Genomic DNA, 23929 nt, shown 5'->3' with positions numbered 1-23929 from the left:
GCACTATCAGGAGTTGCTGAACAAATGTGACATTCATCCTCAACTGCCCTGTGTGTGTGTGTGTGTGTGTGTGTTGTAGTTGTTGTTGTCGTCCTTGTTTGGACTCACGCGGATAATGTAATTGACAGATGGCTCTCATTTAGGCCAGGGCAGGCATGGAGAAAGGAGGATGGACATAACAAGTTAGTACCTTTGCCTGGATTTCTACTCTTGGACGTTTGCAAATGAGGATTTGACAGCTTGGAAATATTCAGGTTTCCTGAGGAGACTGGATGAAACCTGTGGCAGGAGGTGTGACGGAAGTTGGATTAAATCAGGAAGGATAGATATCCATTGTTGGAACCTTTTTTTTTTTTTAAAGGACCAATGGGTGCTAAATTCACCATTTGCTGCTGTCACTACTATCTGAAACACAACAGAGAAGAGAAGAGCGCCATTTTGCGGTGAGATAAAAACACCTGACAAACATGGCGACAAACCTGAAGATCTGCCTTCAGTCTCCATTTATTATTAATATACTAGAATCTAAAACATCTTAATGAGTTTCAAGACAATCATATCTGAATTTTGAAACAGTGATCTCCTTTCACTCTTCTGTCTTCCTCTTTAGCATGCGCACCACCACAGCTCCCAGGCGACCAGATCTGTTATCCAGCGAGTCCAGCGACAGTGACACAGAAGAGGAGAGCCTCTTTGGCCCACAGCCTTCGAAAAGGAGCCCGCGGAGCAACAAGCAAGGCCAAAGGAGCACAGCTGAGCCCTGGGCCAGCACAAACACACGCCGTGATTCTCCCATCAGGCGAGGATCGGACAGAGAGCTACAGGCTTTTATCAGCATGAGAGACCAGGCTGACAAGGCCACAGAGGTGAAATAAACGTGTATTGTTGCTGTGTATGATATGAAGAGCAGTGCGAGGGAATAAATACATTTCATAGAGAAAAAGTAACTGTTTGTATCCGTTCAAAATGACAAAAATTGGACACTGACAATTTTTTTTAACATTGAAAATCCCTGGAAATAAGACTTCCTCTCCTTAATATGTTACACAGACCAGAGGATCGTATTATATCTATGCAAGACACAGCGTACACTCTTTAAGAGTTTTCATTTTTATATCATAATTCACCACAGCTGAATGTGAGAATAAATGTGTCTTTATTGTGGATTTTCAGTTAAACTAAGCTAAGCTAAGTTATGATTTATTACTACTATTACTGACTATTACTCATTATTACTGACTACTGCAGTCACCTTCCAAGGTCCCAGTTTCATCTGAAATGACCAGATTGCCTGATCCTTTTTAGGGTTACTTAAAATAATGATGGGATGATGAAAATGGAGCAAAAGTCACAATTTTACAGTTGAGAGCCATTTCATTTTTACATATTTTATTTTAACTTCAGCGTATAATGAAATATATCTATATCTACAGCTATTTCACATTTTAACATGTCAGTTTTTCTTTATCGATATTCCAGCTGACTTGATGTTTCTTAACAGAAATTTTAAAGAATTTGACAAAAGTCACTACACCATCTGACAGAGTTGTCTATTTACTGGGTTACACTGAATTTTGCATTATTTTTGTGTGTAGCTGTAGTTCATAGATTTCCCACAGTTATCAGTAAATTAACCAAGCAGAGACCCAACATTTAGATCTGGACAAAGATTGACTGTATTTCTAAATGCGCACATGCTTTTAGAAAATCCACAGTTGTGCTAGTACAAAGCGGTACTACTGTAATTCAGTAAAACAGTAATTCTCTTATCTGTTCCATCACAGATCTCTAACCTCTTTATCTAATAAGGGGAGAAGACATACTGTACACATGTGGCTCTCAAAGAAGCTTTTGACTCACATCAGCAAATGAACTTGACCTAGATTCTAAAATAACTTAATATAACAGATATCTTATTGGCAGAAATTAACTTGGTGTTTCCAGAGTAATGAAGGAAAGTGAGCCAGAAGTCAATTTGTCTGCTGATGTATAAAGAGGCACGCAGCGTTGCTTGTGTTTATGTTTAATGCAACATTCAGAAGAACTCCAAGTAGGGCTGAACAGTTAATTGAAATATTATCGAAATCACAATATGCTCAAGTGCAATATCCAAATTGCAGGAGTGGCAATTTTTGTGTTGTGTTACAACATACCATAAATGAAGCATTGTGCTGCTACAGAGATGCCTCCGGCCTACAAATCATATTATCCACACGTAAGGGAACATGCTTGTTTGTCAAATTGTTATGTTTTTTTAAGTGAGAATGAAATGCAAAAATTACCAATCCAATTGACGTCAAGACTCATATCACAATCTCACACACACACACACACACACACACACACACACACACACACATTGACATTATTCATTCTCTAACCCCTTATCCTAACCTGACCCATCACAACTGAATGCCTAACCCAAACCTAATTCTAACTCTAACCTGTGACACTAGCTCCCATTGATTAGTGTGTACTCCACTCACTCACTCACTCACTCACACACACACACACACACACACACACACACACACACACACACACACACACACACACAATGCACACAAAGAGGCGACATACTTTATTTACTTACTCAATCAGTGACCCTATACTTATCACACAGTAACTTGCTGTAGGTTTCTTATTAGAGTGTTAGAATGAGTTAGACGCAGGGCAACTCGCTCCAGGATGATCCCTCTAGTTCATCCCTATTTGGGATTTTTTTCCAAAATGCCTCTTTGGTTGTCACTCAGTAATTCACATCTACAAAACTAACTTTGCTTGATTCATTTAGTGTAAATAATGTGTTTAAAAACATTGTTGTGGCTATGTTAGTGACACATTCAAATATACAGATTGTATGAGTCCTATTGCATCGGGACCATCACTCAGAGACCGTTTCCTTCTATATATCCAGATTACATCTCAGTCAATCTCCATGTAGAAGATTTCAGTCTCTGATCAGACAGTCTGAACTGTCTGAATAGTCTTAACGTTGATAATAGCTGGCTGCAGGACACAGTGGGCACATTGTGTTAATAAATGGATTCCTTAATAGAGATGGGGGCCAACAGCCTGGCTGAACATTCAAACAGAACATTCACTGAACCATTCCTGTTATGGTGTGGGAGTCTTTTTAATATTGGCCAAGCAGACTCAGAATGCATCAAAAGGTAATTAAGCAGTGGGGGAAAAAGCCCATTCAGTAAAGTAGGACATGGCAGTGTGTAAAACAGTTCACAGTATCTTTCAGTAAGGAAATCTGTTTGAAACACTACCAGTTATGCTACCTGGCATCAGTGTGACATTCTGAATGACACAGACATTTTCAATACCAAATATTTTGACGTGTCAAAGCAGTAAAAGCTCAGGTTACAGTGTGACAGTGAGCCAGCATGCACATTACCAGGACCTTAAAAGTGGAGCAGCCAAATTAAATTCAACTATCATTTATTTCATTTTTTCCTACTATGATATGTTTAAAAGTCTGCAGTGAAAAGGCACAAAGCTTAAGATAATTTTAACCACCTCGGCAGGTGGTTTCACTTATTCTAGCTGATTGTTGCTAAGGTTGAAGACGGGCAAAAAAACTAATTTAATGAAGCATTACATGTCCACACAGAAGGGGCCTAATTAGGCATGATAAGTAAAAACACTTGCTGTATGTGGGAGGACTGTGGACTTTGAAGGTCTTTGAGCGTCAGATAAAATCTGGTTTATTTAATATTTTGTGTCACAACATCTGAAATTCACCAGTTAATTTCTGCTAAGTTTCTAGCCATGCTAGTGATGTGGCTCCAGGGATGGTGATGTCAGTACTTTTTTCCAGACTGAAATATCTCAATTATTGGATAGATTGACCTGAAATTTCTTTCAGGCATTCATGTTCCCCAGAGGATGACTTTAATGATCCTCGACTTCTTTAGAAGCACCATGGGTTGACATTTCTGGTTTTTGGTGAAATCCCTATACAGCTACTGGATGAATTGTCATGACATTTGGGCCACATTCATATGGTCAGTGTGAAGTGTAATGATTTTAATGAACCCACTAAATTTTCTAAAGCCATCATCAGTACAAACTTTTAATCATATCCAGATTGCCCAGTCAATTGATATCTGAAAGGTTACCTGCAAAAATAATACTATCACAATTAAATCAGCATCAGCTGCTTGTGCCCAACCGTCCTACAAAATAAGGAGCAAAAAAACTGAGGACTAAGTCTCTTAAAAACCCACCTAAAGCTTGTGCAAAGCACGGTATGAACATGCGCAAAGATATAAATGTTTAAGCATTTGTCAATATTGACAAGGTACACATTGTTAGCTCAGATAGATTCTCCACAATTCAACTGTTCAGTTCATTTTACAGAAACCAAACTATGATTACGGCATCGCAAACCGCAATGTTGGTGACATATATTAGTTAGTTAGTTAAAGAACACTTTTTGTATATGATAAATTTATATTCATGTATTGTGTATTTGCCCATAGGAATGGGAGAAGCTGAATTATGACATACACACTTTGCGCTATGCAAGACGAGAAGTCAGAGCTCGATGGAAGAAAATCTTGTTGCAGCTAGGTGAGATGCTTAGCCTCATCTCCACTTCATCCAATTCACTGCACTCTGTTTGACTCTGTTGTCCTCCTGTCATTTAATTTTCCCCTGTACTTTTGACTTTCCATCTCTGTCTCTGCAGGTTATCAGCGTGAGGTGGATTCCTTGCTGTGTGTTAACAGACAGAGCCGGTTCAGTCGAGATCAGGAGCATAATAACAGATCTACCGAACTGTTGAAACAGCTGCTGGACCACACCTCTCTCTTCCCTCCTGGGACAGGACCCCAGACCAGATACCTCTATGTTATGGTACACACACACGCACACACACCCACACCCACACAGACATACACACACATAGTTATGTCTTTATTGCTCCATCTGCATCTGCCATTTCCAATGTCCCCTATTTCAGTTTTTTCATGTTCCTCATCTGCCTCCATCTTTCTCTCAGGACTGCCTGGTGTCACTGGACAGTGCTGAGGACTTTGTCAGACTGGCCAAAGAAAAATATCCCAAGAAATAACAGTGACAGAAAGAAAAAGACATAAAGGCTGACAGAGAGGGTAACGAAAAATTTTGATAGACACTGCACAAGTAAACTTTGACACATACCAGCATACATTTAATGGTAAAGGCAAATTGAAATACCTGCTCTTTCACTGTTGATTGAGTCATTACACTGCATAATGGTAAGTTGCACTTTTTTGTATAAACCGCACAGTTTGTAAGAGACAATGTTACAGGTGGAGATGCTGGTTAAAATATGTTTTTTGTGCTTGTTTTAGTTGGTTGTTTTGGTTATGTAATATAGGTACATACTGCAGACAGCCAATTCAAAAAAAGTTAAGAAATCATCTGCAGGTACATAGATGTATTTGGTGTCTATATTTAACATGAGACAATCCATTTAACACACGTTGTTAACTGATGACAGTGATGATAACAAACTGTATGTTTTTTGTGACTAATAAAACATATTTGCTCATTCCAGCAGCTGGAGGTGCTCAGTCAGTTTCATTTGGCTCCGTTTGACATTGTGTTTGCACTTTTGTCCACATGGTGGAAGCATATCATCATGTTACAGTGGGTTAAACTGGAAGAAAAAAAAATACTGAAGCATCTGAATCACAGATGGGTGAAACTTTTTTTACTCTATTAGACTTATGAATTTGTCTCTTTCCAATACATTAAAGGAAAGCAAATATTCAGCATTTGCTCCTCAAACAACAATGTTGGAAGTTGACGAAAAAAGTTATTCAGTAACATTTAAGATTATTTTAAATGCAATTGTGTTTGTTTTAGTCTCAAAGCAGCAGTGCTTACAGTGTTAATCACAATAGCAATAATACCCAGCATAAGAATGAGGTGCACAGTGTAAGTAATGCAGTCTTTCAATGAGAAATTAAACTTCTATTTCTACATTTTCTGAGCAGAGATTCAGGATTTGTGCAGCATGCAGATGATAATGTCTCATCTTGGCTTTCACTCAAAACCATTTTTTGAATCATTTTAGGGCTGTACTCTACACACTGAATGGCATACACCCATTTGCACCACTGCACTATCTTCAGAGTGTGAGACAGTTTTCATACAGTTGATGACTGCAGTATGTTGCACACACATTCATGCTCTCGCGCACACATGCACACAGAAAGAGAGAGTTTACTCTGACCCAGATATTGTTCTCTCCAAGGCCCCTTCCCAAGTTTGGGAAACAGATGTGGACCGAAAGAAGGGGAACGCTGGGGGAAGGGAGCAGCATGAGGAGCGAGCCAATAGTCTGGCAGCACTGAAAGGCATTGTGCTGCTTGCACCTTTTCCTCATTATACCTTTGTGTGTGTATGCATGTGCATTTTAGGTCGTGTAATGCTGACATCATTCTTCAGAATTTCACTGAAATATTATCCCAGAGAGAGAAAGAGAGTCAATGATCAGTATTCTTGCATCGAGTGAATTGGACTGAAATGTGACAATGACGGAAGGAATGATTCAGAGGGTTAGAGAACAAAAATCAGAGACAACAGACTAGACTGTCACATTGAGGTTATTAACATGTCCACTCAAAGGGTCAAAATCTCACCATATACCTCTTAGGAAGCAGTGCTCATGTGTGTGTGTGTGTGTGTGTGTGTGTGTGTGTGTGTGTGTGTGTGTGGTGTGTAAGACAAAATCAGCCAAAGCCCAGTCAGTGGTCAAGGCGCACAGTATGGTCACACACACTCATGGTCATTCAGACTGTGACTACTGCTTATGGTCAGATATTTTCTGAGAGGCTTCAGTGGGGTGTTGTCCATACACACACACACACACACACACACACACAAACACACACACACACATGCAGTGTAAGTGGTATGCAAGGGTTTTCCAGTCATAGCTTTGGGTATCAGAATTTATCCATCTTATCCACTAAATACAAATCTTCAGCCAGGAAACAGTTAATGCAAAGACTGGAAACAGAGGGAAACAGCAAGCTTGGCTCTGTCCAACAGTAACAAAATCTGTCTACCAGCGTCTCCAAAGCTAATTAATTAACATGCTGTGTTTTGTTTGTTTATTTGTTTAAAAAAAGGCACAATATCCAAAACATGTAATATAGTAAGAATGTGATAAGAATCGGGCCTGAATATGTATGGGTTGAGGAATCATTTACGGCCCGATTGTTTCTTTATGTTAACAGACTTTTTTCCTGTGGATTTCTTTCTCAGCCTTCTTTCATCACACCCTTTCCTCCACATCTCTTTGGTGTGTGTGTCTCTCTCTCTCTCCCTTGTGTGAAGACTAATAAAAACAGGTCCTATGCTGTGTTTCATTAAAATCTTGCATCTCAGGGAGTTTATAATGGGAACCCGTGACTCATGAGGTCAAGACCTCTGTGTTTATGTCCAGGTACAAAACACTTTGCCACAGTGACGAATGTTTTACTAACATCAGATAAATGTCAAAGTCTGTAATGACGGACTATAGAGTGCCATTTGGATTTGGAGGTTATACGGTGACTCAGGCAATCGAAAGCATGAATCCAATGGCTGGATTAAGAAACACCCAATAAACATGGGTAATAGTGACTTGATACTTATTTCTACTCATCCCTCTGGAGACTAAACATACTTATAATCAGCTGTCTTCAAGGCCGTGTATTCTATTGGCACTTAGTAAGATTGTACAAACAGAAACCTCTCATAATTCAACATTTAAGTATAACTCAGTTTCAGTTGGGCTATCACACTGAAAATTAACTTTATTGGATGAATTGCCATTAAGTCATATTTGTTTGCAACCTTTCCTCCAGCAACATCATCAGGTCAAAATTTTACTTTTATGACCAGATAGGCCTCTTTGCAAAACTAATGACACTTCCATCAGCCTTTGTGTTTAGTGCTAATTAGCAAATGGTAGCATGCTAACATACTAAACTAAAGCCCCTTTTACATGGAGATTCTGCTATATTGCTGTTAAAAAAATGATATAAGCTACCTCTATTGGTTTGTCCACTTGTTTAGTAAAGGGATACTTATAATGGCGGATTGAATGTAAATTCAGTCTAAAGATGCACCCTTTTTCATCCCATCTTAACCCCTTTCAAAACCTGCACTGTTTATCTCAGAGAGTCATTTATGATAAGATAGATTTGACAGCAGTGTTACACCCACACACACAAACTTAAGAGACATATACTTGCACACACACACACTCAGTAATTTGCGACGGATGTTTATAGAACTGAACAAATAAACCAGCCAATAGTGTGCTGACCTCAGTGACTCCCAACAGAAGGTCAGAAGTCAAGAGTCTGCTCAAGAAAGGCAGCGTTACTGTGTTGCCTTCAAGTCAAACCACCAACTACAGTTTTAATAGAGACTGTAGAGAAAGGTTTAGGTTTTATGGTCTATGCCATCCAACACCAATTATTATTTGACCAGCAACCAAAATAAAGAGGCAAGAATGGGAGTGGAGTGATATGGTCTCCTCTATTGGGTGAATTACAATAATCTAGGTGAGAGAAAATGAGGGCAAACAAAGCTTGGAGTCAAAAATAAAAATATTAGAATCTAATATTATTGTTTAAGCTCCTAAGATTCCCTTGAATGTGAATGGCCAGGGCGAATAAAATGATTTTGCATCATTAAGTCACCTGAGATGTCATCATTTTTAAGTGGGTCATAGAGCAGAGTATTGTCAGCATATTGGACATTAATACTGTCGTTACATATGAAATGACCTGAATGAGGAGAATGTAAATTGAAAACAGAAAAGTATCAAGGATTGACCCCTGCGGAACAACACGAGAGAGCAGCTGTAGACAAGGAGAATTCTCCCATGACAAAGAAAGACCTGTCACTAAGGTAAGAGCAGAACAAATTCACAGTAATTTCCCAAAGTGGAAATATTAATTTCAAGTACATATCCTTAAATTATATGTAAACCTAATTTGAAACACTTAAATTCTGCACTGCTTTTACCTTTTTAGATTTAAAATTCCAGAGAAAATTCTAAATTGTCTTTAATTGTAACCAGACTGCCATTTTATTGTGTTATTGCATTTTAATGGCCAACAACACATTTAGCTGCACTCCCATTATTCACCAGTTCAAGATTATTGACTTGAAATAGATTTAAAAAATCAAAACATTGCACACAGATTTACAAATAAGGATGAAGTGCATCACTGACTGTCATTCTTTGTTTCTTAGTTCAGGCAGTAAATGCATATGCACACACACTGTATACACACACACAGAACATATACACACACCACAGATGGCTGAAGCAATCCTTTGGGCAGGGCAGGGTGTGTTCTACAGCATGTCTGTGGTCATCAGTGGTGGATCAGTAATTACACAATTCCACTGATGCTCTTAAAATATCCTGATTTATTTCCCTAAAATTGAACATGATGAAAGGAGATCAATGTGATTCCCCTCAATTTCAGACTGTGTATTGTTCCTGTAATTGTAATCCCTGTAACTGTATTGATAAGTGGCCTCAGGACTCAGGAGGAAGATCACTGTTCAGTGGGTCAGCATCTGGCATTAGTGCATTCTAGATACAGCATGTTTTAATAAGCCAAGTAAGTTTGAACTAATAATCAGCATTAACGGGTTAAGGATATATCCAGATGCAGCTGTGTGTATATGCGCAGTATATGTACAGTATGTGTGTATGTGGGTTACAGCATCACTGATGTGGTTTTGGATGTTTGAGTTGTCTCACCCAGCTGTTGGGGCCATGCCCCACCCCCCAACTTTGCCAAAAAATCCCCTTCCACATGTGTGGATGTGTTCATCTTCTTGTGTGTATGTATTTTCTCTTATGTCCACAAGTGCTGTTACTAAATTAACCACAGTATCCCTGTTACAAAAGTGATTGGTGTTAGCTGGTCTTATGGATACATACAGTATATGTATATGGAAACCACTGAACACATTCATTTTTTTGCTCCACAGCAAAAATAAATGGTTCTGAAATCTCCAACAAAGAATTCTAGTTGACTGTGTTGATGAGGAGGCAATTGGATGTAATCACCTATATAATACTTAGTGTCCTATTGAAGTGGGGAGTGTAATCTATAGATGAATGGAAGATGAAAAGAAAGTTAGACGAAGAAAAAACTATTGACTGAAGAGCTGTTACACAGATTCTTTTTGTCATCCTCATCTCCCCCTCTCTCCTCTTTCAAGAGCAAAGTCAGACAGTGAATCATCCCTGCTTCTGATCACCTGGCTGGGTTTTCTGTCAACACTCATCTGATGTTCACTCATAGTACTTGACTTGGAGCCATAACCACAGGGCAGCCAAGCAGCTCAGACCCATTCATGTTCACGGTTTCTTTGACATGAATCAGCGACTGGATCTGCACGTTGTTCTGATGACATATAGACTGCATCCATACTGACAAAAGAAGAGCCTCCTTTTGTTGTAGCAGACACTCTGATGGTGTATGATGTCATGTAATGATGGTGCAGATGGAAGAGTGGCTCTGCTTTTGTTTACAGACATAGTGATGCACAAAGACAAACAAACAGAAAGGCATACACATAAGGACACACACGTACTGTATACCCAATGTACAGCATAAACATATGCTGTTCTTACTGTAAAACAGTCTGTCAGAGGTTTAAGACATCACCAACAGACGTGTGTGTGTGTGTGTGTGTGTGTGTGTGTGTGTGTGTGTGTGTGTGTGTGTGTGTGTGTGTGTATTACCACATTGGAATGTAGGTGCCACAGCTGGGAGGTCAATCGAAGCAAAGAGTCCCTTCGTAGAAATAGAAACACTTCTGGAATACTAATAGAAATATATTTGTGATTCCATGATTCTATCTACCACAGGACTGGTCAGACCAGAGCACTGACATCATATTCTATGTCTGTCTCTTTAGCCGAGTTTCCATCCTAGTATTTCTTTTCTAATTATGATGTTTTGAATTATACAACTTGCGTGAACCTGAATAACAGAGTAAAGTACTGTCAAATATAAACAACTGGGTTCAGATTGAACCTGCAATTTTTGTCACGTCACTGCTGTCTCCCAAGGAGTTTAACTATTGGCAGGAAAGCCGAGCAAAATGATAAGAAAATAACTGGAAAGAAAAACACCTACACAACTGTAACATTTCAGAAAGATTGGCATCATCCAATATTTTTCTCATTGTCAACAAATTATATAAAAATATGTCAGTATATGATTTTGAATATTTTCTATATTTTCTGACTGCCTTGCCTTCTTTTGTTTACATTTTTTTTAGGAAATCACAAATACATTGACAGTGTAGTTTTCAGCAAACTTACTACTCATTACTCAAACTGGGGAAAATAGAACATTTCTTCTGAACTATTTTCACTAGCGGATTAATACACATTGATGCCCCAGTGAGTATGTACTGCGCCCACAGTAGTAGCCCATTTGTGGGATTGACTTGTGTTCATTGTAACATAGGAACATGTCACACAGTACAAACAGTGAGGCTTTGGACAACAGAGGAGGTGTATGGCAAAGAGTCACTATAGCTAGCCTATATCAGACAGCTATACACCACAGTACCTGCCCAGCAACAAATATCAGATCCACTGTTTTACACACTGTATATCAGTAAAGTGTACACACAGACAAAGTCAAAAACACACACACACACCTCCTTGTTCTTGTGTTTTGGTTCAGATGTTAGTTCTCATGATATTGCCCGTTTTAGCTGAGGATGTTATTGTAAAAACACCAAACGGACTTTCCAGCTGTCTGTCCACTCCTTATGGCACTGTCTGTGGTCATCACTAACATCACTGAAATTATGTAATATGTTTTGAGACAGGAAACTGACACTGAATTGCCTACAACATGTACAGGCCTTCAGTGGTTTGTGCTGTCGCCTCACAGAGAGAAGGTTCTGGGTTCAAATCGGCCGGTTGGCTGCAGCCCTTCTGTTTGGAGTTAGAATGTTCTCCATGTGCCTGTGTGGGTTTTCTCCAGATACACCGGCTTCCTCTCACAATCCAAAGACATGCACAGATAAGGATTAGATCTTTTTTTCTATTTCAGCCCTGCGATAGACTGGTGACCTGTCCATGGCGTACCTCGCCCTCATCCAGTGTCAGCACGGATTGGAAATGAAAGAATGTAGCTATATTCTACAGACTGCTTACTGGAAACAGATGCACTGTTATCAGCTCAATCACTGTGGTAAGTCAGAGTCTCAGCTTGATTTAGATGAATATCTTTGGTAGATCTTGATGCTGCTACAGTCTACTTGAACCTGCCAACCATCAGGATGATTCATCAGTCGTGATGTCTGATCAAAGGTCTGATCATCTTTCTATCATCAATCTTTCAGTGTGCTAGAAAATACTTTTGCAGAAACTTGTTTTGAGTTGCTGTTAATGATTCGCTGATACTTATGTTCGGGTTCAACTACGTCCTCAATTTCAAACATTGAGAATTGTTTCTCAAAATGTTGCTTCACTGGGCCTTTATGTTTGGAATTGGATGATAGTGCACAGGGCTAAGGTGTGTACTTCAGAGCATAAAACAAGTAATAAGACATTTTTTATCAACAATTATAATAAGTGAAACATTTCCTCCACCTGTAGATACATTAGTAGTAGAGCTAGATCCTCCCAGAGGGACTCACTCTGACTGTAAAAGAGGTAGCACAGACACAGAACCCCCACACACACACACACACACACACACACACACACACACGGGCACACACCTAATGTCGGCCATCTGCTACGGAGGTGATTTCTGGCCTGCGTCTGTGTGTGTATAGGTACGGGGTGTATTTTCGCTCAGGGACACTGGGATATGTATCTGCCTGACTCTGCAATCTCCACTTTGTGTGACTCACCACCCAGAAATCCACTCTGGTAGGCTTACACGCACACACACGTGCGCACAGACACACACAGACGCACGCCCACACTCATATACAGGCAGACATGACAAATACTGGGCTTCCACCATTATGAGCTCATTGAAAAACAGCTGCCATTTGCTCAGAGAGGTCAAATGAGGGAGACAACTTTGTATGTCTAACTGCCTGCCTGCCTCCTTATCTGACTCTATTCCTGTATTTATGTCTATACATCATGACTGCAAGAGTAATTCTGGTTTAGTACACTTTGATGGCACTTTTGTAGCCCCGGCCTTCATTTGATCATAAACCATTTGACTTGAATTTAAAGCCAAAAGTGAATGCATCTGAAAGGTTGGTAATAATAACTCATCAGAATCAAAATATTTCTTTTCTTTCCTTTTCAAACCATTACAACCACTTGCTTTGCCCTGTTCAAACATATTGCTTTGTGTTCTGTATCAGCCCTTGCTTATTGTGATGAATGTGCAATATTCAATTTAGAGACATAAACCAAATCAAGGTGCACATACTGTATATAACTCATGTGTAATGGCACGACTTAATGAGTAAAAATGATTGTTGACATGACAACTTCAGCTGGTGAGTTGAACGTGGCAGCTTTCCGTGTGTGTGTTTGTGTTTGTGTGTGTGTGTGTGTGTGTGTGTGTGTGTGTGTGTGTATATACATGTTTATATGTGTGCTTGTCTCTTTGCATGCATTTCACTTGGCTTAGCATCCTATCTCACTCAAAAACTTTGCTCCTCCCTTCCCTCTGGGAGAAACACATTAGACACACACACATGCACTCGCACACACACACACACACACACACACACACTCACACACACTCACACACACACGGAACAGAGCAGAGCAGAGGTAGGCCCATCAAATGGGAGTCTTTTCCCAGTGCGGTATGGTTAAATGATAGAGCGTGAGCGCAGCGGTGGTTAGGCAGAGAGGAATGGAGGGCAAAGAGGAAAGTAGAGTCAGCTGCTTCAACATGGAAGCAGAGAGGGAGTGATACTAAAACCACACCTAGAGGCCCGCGAGGAGAACAAGTGATGAATAGATGCAGATGGAAACACAGTCCTAAAGGGCTCTTATGCTGTTCAGACTTTTTTTTTAACTAACATATCTAACACTCCTAAGGGAGCCCTTGCTGCTGTCATGTGAAAACCTCATGACTGATAATTTCACTGCTCCAAATCCAAATCTTCCTCCAGCTGAAAGTTCATCTTCATCCATTTTTGCAAACTAACAATTTATCATCTTTTGTATTTTCTTTCAAAGCCAGCTACATGATTTCAAAATGACACATACAATGAAGTGGGTTTTTTTTTGTTTTTTTTTAATATTGAAAATTTGAAACACATTATTCTAAGATGAACCACTATACTTGTGGGGTCTGACAGCTTTATGTGGACCGCACATGTTAAAATGGTTGTTTGAGGGTAAAGATGTTTTAGGGGTTACTCAGAGTACTTAGGGTATTCAGTTGTGATGGTTAAGGTTAGGGTTAGGGACTGTGTGTGTGTGTGTGTGTGTGTGTGTGTGTGTGTGTGTGTGTGTGTGTGTGTGTGTGTGTGTCTCTCTCCTCATCTCTCCATACCTAACCCCCTTTTCTCTCCACTCTGTGTGAACTCAAGTCAGTGCTGATACGAGACTTACGTATATGAAAACCCCCCTCTAATGACCCACAGTGGGATGGGAGTTTTTAAGACAACACAGCGAGGGAGTCTTTGGTTTGTTGTTTCTGGCTATGATTCATAAAGCCTTTAGCATTATAAATGAACCATGACTGGCTCGAGGTCCCTCAGAAGCCTCTCAAATTCTGGCTGACTTCATGTTGGACTGAAACTAAGACGAGCTTTAGCTTACATGTGGAAGAAATATTAACGTACAAAATTGCTGTATCACTGTGATTAAGGAGTAGTTGCACAGCACGGTAGATGCATAACTAAATAGTGAATCACACCGTGTTCTTTGAATCTACATTGTTAAATTTGACAGTTCGTCTTTTCTTTGCACCCTCTTTTTAGCCCCTTTACTTAATTACTGAAAGAAAAGGAGTCATTATTTTGCCAATAGAGGACAAGATGTTGTATTTTTTCCTTTTGGCAACTCCTTAGAAAATATGACACTCATCAGTGATGTCAAAATCTACAGTCTCTCTTTTGAGGAAAACAGAATATTCATGAACATAAGGAAAGTTGGCAGGCTTTACTTAACTGACTCCATATCTCTGTCTCGAAGGCTGATATGGAGGAGGAGGAGGAGGAGGGGGGAGAGATGGGGGAAGGCGGAAGATGAAATTAGAGAAGAAATGGAGGAGGAGGTGAGAGGAGAGGAAGTGGCTGAGGATAAGATAGATGTCTGAAAAAGAGGGGCAGAGAGGAGGAGGAGGAGGAGGAGGTGACGGACGTGAAAGACGGGTAATGGGGGAGGAGGAGGAGGGAGTCTGATATACAGATTGTGGATAGAGAGCTAGTCTGGCAAACTTCCTGCCCTGTGACAAGGGGAAAGCCAAGCTCGGCCTCTTGCTCTTTTCTTTTCTTTTCTTTTGCTCGTTCCTCTCTTTCTTTTCTGCTTGCTCAGAGAAGTTGCCAAGTTCAGCTGTACTACACCGCTCTCCGTCTCTTTTCCTTTTGCCTGCTTGGCTCGGTTACCGTTTCATTCCTCTTTTATATCTGTGCCATCTGAAAATGGAGTCTCATGAGGACTGCATGATGATTTTAGGTCAGTGCAATTATGCTCATGAGGGGCGGTTACACTTGCTGCAACTGTCAGTGCGTGTGTTTGCACATCTTCTTGGTTAAAACCCAGTAACCTCGATAGTAAAGAGTTACTTTTTTTTTTTTTTAATCCAACTATAGCAATGTATTCCAGAAACATGATATGCAGAGACGTGCAGCACTGAAAATGTCACTCATCAGGCAGCAGATTAAAGAAAAACATTGATTCTGCTCATATTAGATCACACCCTTCTGACATTTTCCTTTCAGGTGAGAGTCCTGCAGCTCTCCTCACATAAACACATGGAAGATTGGTGCTATTTCCAGAATATTTAAGGAAATTAAAAAGTAAATCCTTTACTGTCATACATTCTTTAACTTTGGTGTGTTTATATGCTGATTAAAGTGGATATCACATTCAGATTAGGTTTCAATTAACATAATGTCTGGGGTGCGGAAACAGTTTGTCTTTGTTTGTTTATAGATGAAAGGATGAAGCCAAAGAAAGAAGCAGGAGAAAGGGAAAGACAGACAGAGAGAGAGCAAAGGGGAGGAGACGAGCAGATTACAAGGCAGAAAGAAGATAAAACGTGACAAATTAGAGCTGCATCTTTTCCTCTTTGATGTGCGGAAACTCTCTGAGGAGAAATCTGTTTTCTGCCTAGCAACCCCCGCTGACGGCTAATTAAGTATTTATCTTTACCGGCTAATGGTGAACTTGTGATGTGGTGGTTTTCCTGGATGATACGCACACGCACACGCACACGCATGTGCTCGCGTATGTGCACACGCACACGCACAGGTGAAAAACACATATAGATATCCACACAGCTTAATTTTTACAGAGACTATAAAGCAGATTGATTAGAGCTGAAGGATGAACAAAACACTGAGGTTATCAGATCAACTCGGGTCATCGGGACAGGGAGGAGGATGAAACTGATTAAAGACAAGAAGAGGAAGAGACAATGGTTGAGACAAAAAGAAGAATGAATAGAGAGAAGGGTGTGGACAGTGTTTGAGAGAAGAAGAGACACAATAAGAGGAAGTGAGAAAAGTAATAAAAGTTGAAGTAAGGAAAAAAGAAAATGAACAAACTCCTCTGCCAGACAACTTGGACACATTCTGGCAGTTCCCATCAAAAACTGGACAGTTTGAAACACATATCAGATGCACCGGGTGCCAGATATGCATCTCAGCTGGGTCTAGACACAATGTGGATATATCTATCAACTGTCTATACAAAGTATACACTATGTACTACTGTATGTAATACTGTAAAGCTAATCCCATCAAGGACAACCAGGTTTTTAATTGTAGGTTAGGAAGAGTAACACTGGCGGCTTGTCTTGACCTAGTGAGCACAGGTTTGACAGTTTCCCTAAAGAAGTGCGTTCAGCTATACCCCTCAGTGTCAATGATGTCAAAAAATGATGAGTTTAAAAATCAATGTAAATACAAAAGCTTGGATAAAATGAAAATAATAAAATTTAAATGTGTGTTTGTGTCAACAAGAATAACTCATGGTGTAGACGGTGGATCACATGAAGGGGATGTTTACTTAAAAAGCGCATGAGCTAAAGAGGAAAAAGTCATGAAAAAAGTTAATGTGAGAAACCATGTGAGCAAGCCTGGGAATCTGGCCTGGAAAGGATGGAAGTGGGATATGTGAGAGAAAGGAAATTCTTTCCTGAAAATGCCACTGAGCATTATATAATTAATAGCTGTTTCAGCATGTGTTCGTCTGGTCTCAGTAACTGTGTCTCCTGTACTTGCTCTCGTCTTCAGCATGGCACCGTGTAGTCAAAGTCTCACCCTTGTGTTTTGCCTCTCGCGGTTCCCGCACCTCTCTGGAGCCAAAAGCTAAGAAGAGAGAGCAGTATGTGCGCCCATCTGCAAAGAGTGTTGTCCACTTTCACTCTGCCACACATCAACTACTGCTGTTTATTACTTTCCTGCTGCCTGTGAGATTTAATATATTGTTTCTGTGAATGTAAGTACATGTTGGCAAACAGCTGGATGAAAGCTGCAGTTAGGATGATGTGTTTAAGTATAATTAGCGATATACAATGTCAGGTGTCAAGCAATGTAATGTCAGGTTATGCAGGGCAATGTGGGTGATGTGCTTCAGAGTTTTGGAAGCATTTTTCAGTCTCTAAACACTGAAGGAAAAGAAATGGAGCAGGTCACTGGGACTGTTTGTGCAGCCACCGTTGTGTTATTATAATCTATTTCAGGCCCATACAATTGCACACTGGGAGAAATAATGTTTTGTTAATCCCATAGTATTGAAGGGTTACTTGTGACAAAAAAGATAGCTATGAAGTTTTGGACTAAACCAGTGACCAATGTGAAGCTTCACAGTATGTGTGGGTTTTTCTTCTTCATTGTGAAATAATTTAAATAAACCAAAGCTGGTGGGCAAAAGCCAGAAGCTTGTTTTGAATGAAGGGCTTTTTACAGCAGATGTATGTTGTTTCAGAAAACAAAGCGATAATGTGGCAATGCCTAAGGAACGCACACATGCCCACATACACACACATACATACACATACACACACACACACACACACACACACAAACATCCAGAGCAGCAGTCTGTATGTCCATCTATGGTGGGGAAATTGTTCCAGAGTCTTCAGATTGTGATACAAAGTGGTGAATCATTGTTTTCCCTAGACACATAACTTAACAATGTCAGCCCTTTTTTTTCTTTTTGTTGATTCCATTCTTTTGTTGGTTGTTTGCCTGAACACTGACTCAGATAAAAAGAAGCTATCTAGGTATTAGTTGGGTTAATCCCACATAGTGTAGAAGCTTATAAAAAAGGTCATTAATTCCTTCAGTTTCAGAGCGTGCAGTAAAGCAACATGGCGACATCAGAAGATGCTGCAAAACGAAAAACATACCACGATCTGCAAGTGGATATCAATTGAATGTGTGAAATTCTTTTGTACATTTTCTTTGTTGATCTCATATGTCCTCGCGAAGCCATCACAGATGTGATTAGTAGTAGTTTTTCATTGCACTGCATTTGGTAATTCATGCCTCACATATGTATTTCAAAATGTGCAAGAAATGCTGCATAAGCCAAACCAAGCCAAGCCACAATGACAATGACAAAAGATGGGTGGTACAGGAAAATGAATCAGTTTAGGTTGCTTAAGAGGGAACTTTGGGAAGTACACAATGTCTGGAAAACAATAGCAAACATATTTTTTTCACTTCAAATCAGCTTTATGTTTGAACTCACTTGACGTAACTGCATGGTTACAACATACTGTAGATAAACTCTGGGGAAGCACATGCCTCCATTTTAATTCACACTCAATGTGGAAAGATGTTACAGCTGATTAAAACTGTTAGAAGCAGATGGCGGTAGCACGATTTAGTTCATTTCAGTGGAATCGCTACGATCGAGTGTGTTCGCTTGTGGTCACGAAAGTCATAGAAATTTTCACCACTGATCATCAGCAAGCCTTCTTGACAATGCTGACCTTTCAGGCAACACAAATAATAAATTAAAATGAAATTTAAAAAAAAGATAGTCAGACACACAAGTAGTTTTGGATGTAAATATCTTCCTTTTGTTTTCAGTTTCTTATCCTTTTCACTCGCGCTGTCCAAGCTGAGCCGCTGCAGTGGCTCAAAATCACTATTTGTAGCTGCACTTGATGATCGCAACTGAGGCGTCTATGATGTGGCATTTGTCCCTTCTCATTTTCCTGTCTCTCTGCACCGTATATTACCAGAAGGATTAATAAAGAGAGCTTCAGGAGAGTGGGCTGCCTGGCCTAAGCGAAACAGTCCCTCCTCTGTTCTGATAGTGGAGGAGATATTCAGGGGCAGGTCGCTGCACAACATCAAAAGAAATGACCTGATTTATCTGCCCTGGTTCAGTGGACAGGTAGCAAAGGAACAGAGGCTCCTCTAATAATGTGGCCTGGCGAAAGACATGAAAGGGACCAAAACCTTCTCTTGATCTGTTCTATTTACTGCACACACATGCACACACACACACACACACACACACACACACACACACACACACACTACTTTCATGGTGGTGTAGATGTAAATCCTCCCTCCTCAACAAAGATCTAAGCCAACAGGAATTTAAACTGTTAAACTCTGTTCAAACACAAAGAGGATGAGGCCTGTTATTATATTTATACGCTCAAAAAGGCGCTTTTTCCAATTACTACTTGATTAACTCTACATTTCCATCCTTCCATCACTGTTTTTCTCATTGTTGTACTCATTTTCTCCCCTTCTCTTTTTCACCAAACAAAGATTTCTTTAGTGTTTATGGCATATCCAGATAACTATTAAAGGTCCCAAATTGTATAAAGTGAGATTTCTGTGTCTTTTTTTGATTACAAACCAGGTCTATGTTCTATATTAATACTGTGAAAGTATCAAAGCGCTCAGTCCACAGAGAAAGCCAAACAGCCCATCTTCATTAACTGAGGCTTAAAACAAGCCATCAGGACATCTGTAACTTTGTGATGTCTGAACTGGTCACTGCCACCCAAACCCACTATTCAAACTTGCAGGATTTGGTTTCTCTGAGTGTTCACCTGGAATCAGCTGTATTTCTTATTAGATTACTCAGAAAACAGCCAGTTGTTACTACTACTACTACTACTACTACTAGAGCTCCAGAGAGAAGCCTGAGGGAGGAGATGCAAAACTACATTGAGATGGTTTTTGTTTTCTTAAAACCACAAATATATCCTTTTATGTATCAACACTTCAAATGACAAAAAAGTGTACAATATGGGACTAAATAGTTAACAGTGTGTGCATATGAACAGGTAGACATGCACACATTTGATCACATTCATCATAAAGAAGATTCACAGAGACCCCAAATGCTACTTCAGCATGAACACACACTACCTCTCCCCACCCCTCCCTCATTCGCTGGTGCCCCTCTCATAACAGCCCAGTTGATGTATTTCCAATACTACTGGAGTGTCTGGTGCTACAGAGCCTTCTGGAAGTATGCGTGCGTGTGTGTGTGTGTGTGTGTGTGTGTGTGTGTGTGTGTGTGCGTGCGTGCGTGCGTGCGTGCGTGCGTGCGTGTCCATGTGTATGCAATTCCCAGTCTGTTTCCATTCACTGGTTTTCACTCATACCAAACTGACTCATGCAGGTTATGATGTAACACTGAAAGTCAGAAAGCAGTCGAAAGAAAACAAAGCTGCAATTTCATTTTAAACTCCTTCAACAGACAAACCTCATGTATGACATAAAGTACAGAACCAATACCATAATACCAGACTATGGGATACTGGTAAGTAAACTTCAACATGATGAAAGGATCAGTTTACTCATATTGCACAAATATACCCTGTATTTTCTCACTTACCTCTAGTGATATCCATGCAGGCAGTTTAAAGATATCTGTCTTTGAGATTTATGACTCCACCCAAATATAATGGAGATTAATGACATTTCATTTTTGAAAAATAATCCTCACAACACAACATTTCTTTTGTAGAGACTCCTTCCAGTTTGATACGACTTGTAATATAGATATAGATATATTTACAGGGAATATTTTGTGTTATATTATACACTGAGCTGTCAAAATAGCATGTCTCTATCTAATTAAAAGTGTCATACAATATGTGTTCACTCTCCTCACCCTAAACAAAATCTGTGCAGGGTCAGATCTCTGCTCAGTCCTGCCTCATTCATTCCCTCCAACTACTATCCTCACACAACACACACTCACGCAAAACACGAGGAGTGGAAATAATATTTAGCCAAAAGAAACGCCACCAATATCTGTTTTAGTCTACTGCAGATCCTCACCAGTTCTATTGTCTCATCTACCAACTGTTTAAGCTCTCTTTTCCTTTGCGGCTAGAGGATGGAAAACATGTGATGCGAGAAAAGGAAGATATTCCGCAACGTTTGGTCCCACGTCACAGGGTACTGCAGTAATGATTAACTCTGCCCCAGAGAGTAAAAACATACATGCAAATAGGTTCCCTCTCTGTGCCATCCAGGACACTCTGCCCCAGAGAGTAAAAGCATACATGCAAATAGGTTCCCTCTCTGTGCCATCCAGGACACGCCACACACACACACACACACACACACACACATGCACACGCACACACACACACACGCAGCTGCTCCCAAAAATCTCCATCTGTAGTTATATACCTCTAATTAGAACTCGACTGTCTATGAGTCAGACGTTTGAGGAAAGTCATCATTTCCCAGCTTTCCCAACTTTCCATGCCCTCTGTGCTTAGTAACTGTTTTTCTAGAATATTATAATGACTCAAACAAACATGATGCCCATGGCGTTTGATTTCTTTCATTCTCCTTCTTTTGGCCTCTCTCTCATTCTTACGCTTTTTCTCTTCCCATTCACCCACTCAGTCTGCTTCACACACCCCCTCTCCCCCCTCTCCTCTCTGAGCTTTCTATTCTGCAATCAAATCATGACCCTGGAATTCCTCACTGGTGTTATGGGGTAACCATGGAAACCCAAATCTGAATATCCCCTCAGTAACTAAAATGGGATTTACATCTTCATTTGATAATGATAAAAAAAAAACTGTAAATAGTGGCATCTGTGAAATCCCTGAATTTTATTTACTTACATGTTTACAATATACTGTGTATCTTATTATGAAGGTCAGGAAGCATAACAACATGTAAGAAATATTGAAATGAATAAGTTATTTCAACTCGGGAAAATGTCATTATTTTCTCGCATTTTCTTATTTTCTTATTTATTGCAAAAGTCTTGTTTAGAAACTTGCACATACACATATGCAAATGAGGATGTTAAACATTTCCAGGTCAGACAAGGGACAGCCCGGTCATTGTCTGGGCTCATGCATCTTTTAAGTTGTCTGAAGACTTTGTCCATTCAACCACCAATACATGGCATCATTTTTCAATTGACCAAGAAGTTCACAAACCACAACAACCAAAGGCAAGAGAAACATATTACTGACATCTACTAGACACTTGTTGTGGAAAAGGACACCTTGTCTGGGAACCAACACAACAAAAAATAAACCAAAGATTGATTTGTGTTCCCAGACCAGTTCCCAAATTTCAGACAGGGATCCAGACTTATGAAAACAAGTACTTCTGCCATATATAGTGATGACCCATCAGAGAGGGGCTTTAACTCCTTTTCAGCCTGTGCACATGAATTCAGAAAGTGTTTTTCCAGAGTCTGGGTCTGAACTAAAAACTGTGCATCACTAAGATTAAAACTGGACCCCAATTCACAGTTTATTTAAGAAATGGTATGCACAGAAGTATGCGTCTTTTCCTAGACCACAGCAAGTGAGTGACTTAAAAATAACTGCTTGAAATTTCTGCAAACATATGATGCCACTCTAATGGCATTGTTTCCCAAGAGAAAATGTCATCAAAGTGTTGTAATCTACTAATGTTTCTCTGTAAACACTGGCAACACCCTGAATCAGCAACTGACATTTACATTCCCCTTATGCAATATATGATCATTAGTCAGTCAAACAGAAAGACCTACATGGAAAATGATTCATACTTAGATTTCCTTTTAGTTGTGTTTCACCTACAGTTCTATGTGCTTGCTATATGCTGCCAAGCAATAAGCGCTCTTATTTACATGATGCTTTGTCATGATCAATATGATAATCTGTTATTGATGAATTTCAGAAAGGAATATTCTTCACCGTTCTTAATTAACAATAAGTTATGCAAAGCCAATAAATGTCAAACACAGTGGAAATCACCACACCAACATTGCAATATGCACAAGGTATGAATTATATTGAAATATTTTAAAAACAGAAATCTCCAAATGAAAAAAAACAATCATTTTATATACTGTATATATATCAAAGTTTGTCATAGTTGTACCATACTATGTCACGAGAGGAGAAGTTCAAAAACTGTAAATTGTAGATTTAAAGCAGCTGTAAATCCACTATTTGATCACTGTTAGTGGGTGTGTTCAAAGACCCATAAAGGGCTGCTGGGAAAGTAAGGTGAAGAATATGGCGCTGCAGCACAATTCACATCTGTCTGTGAGATATACTGGCTGCTATAACACACAAATACACACACAAACACACAAACACATACACACAAACCCATACCCCCTGTCTCTAACTTCCTCCCCTCCAGCTTGGGCTCCCTGTGGGGGTCGACAGCACAGTGCATTATGTTCTGTCACCAGGAGATAAACCAAATGTTGCAGTGGTGACATCATCTGTGTGTTTGTTTACAGAGGGGAGGTGGGGTGGGG

At 39.8% G+C, this 23929-nt stretch overlaps 1 protein-coding gene across 1 annotated transcript; it reads left to right on the top strand.

The window, feature by feature from the left end:
- Window positions 1-143: 143 nt before the first annotated feature.
- LOC111668774 (melanoregulin) lies at window positions 144-5580 on the top strand. Its single transcript, XM_023424903.2, has 5 exons — window positions 144-443; window positions 611-866; window positions 4494-4584; window positions 4703-4869; window positions 5015-5580. Exons 1-5 carry the CDS (start codon window positions 367-369, stop codon window positions 5084-5086), a joined length of 663 nt encoding a protein of 220 aa, XP_023280671.1. The 5' UTR covers window positions 144-366; the 3' UTR covers window positions 5087-5580.
- Window positions 5581-23929: the final 18349 nt, after the last annotated feature.

Source organism: Seriola lalandi, unplaced genomic scaffold (genome assembly GCF_002814215.2).
Source record: "Seriola lalandi dorsalis isolate HSWRI2012SDOR001 ecotype SW California unplaced genomic scaffold, Sedor1 jcf7180002054758, whole genome shotgun sequence".
NCBI lineage: Eukaryota > Metazoa > Chordata > Actinopteri > Carangiformes > Carangidae > Seriola > Seriola lalandi.
The sequence above is the reverse complement of the archived record's forward strand: the minus strand, read 5'-3'. Positions and strand labels throughout refer to the sequence as shown.

What these genes read in the sequence shown, in the direction of transcription:
- LOC111668774 (XM_023424903.2), top strand. Translation starts at nt 367, where the DNA reads ATGGGTGCTAAATTCACCATTTGCTGCTGTCACTACTATCTGAAACAC. An exon ending in GAGAAGAGCGCCATTTTGCG is followed by an intron (nt 444 to 610) that starts GTGAGATAAAAA and finishes CTTCCTCTTTAG; the next exon opens with CATGCGCACCACCACAGCTC. An exon ending in CCAGATACCTCTATGTTATG is followed by an intron (nt 4,870 to 5,014) that starts GTACACACACAC and finishes TCTTTCTCTCAG; the next exon opens with GACTGCCTGGTGTCACTGGA.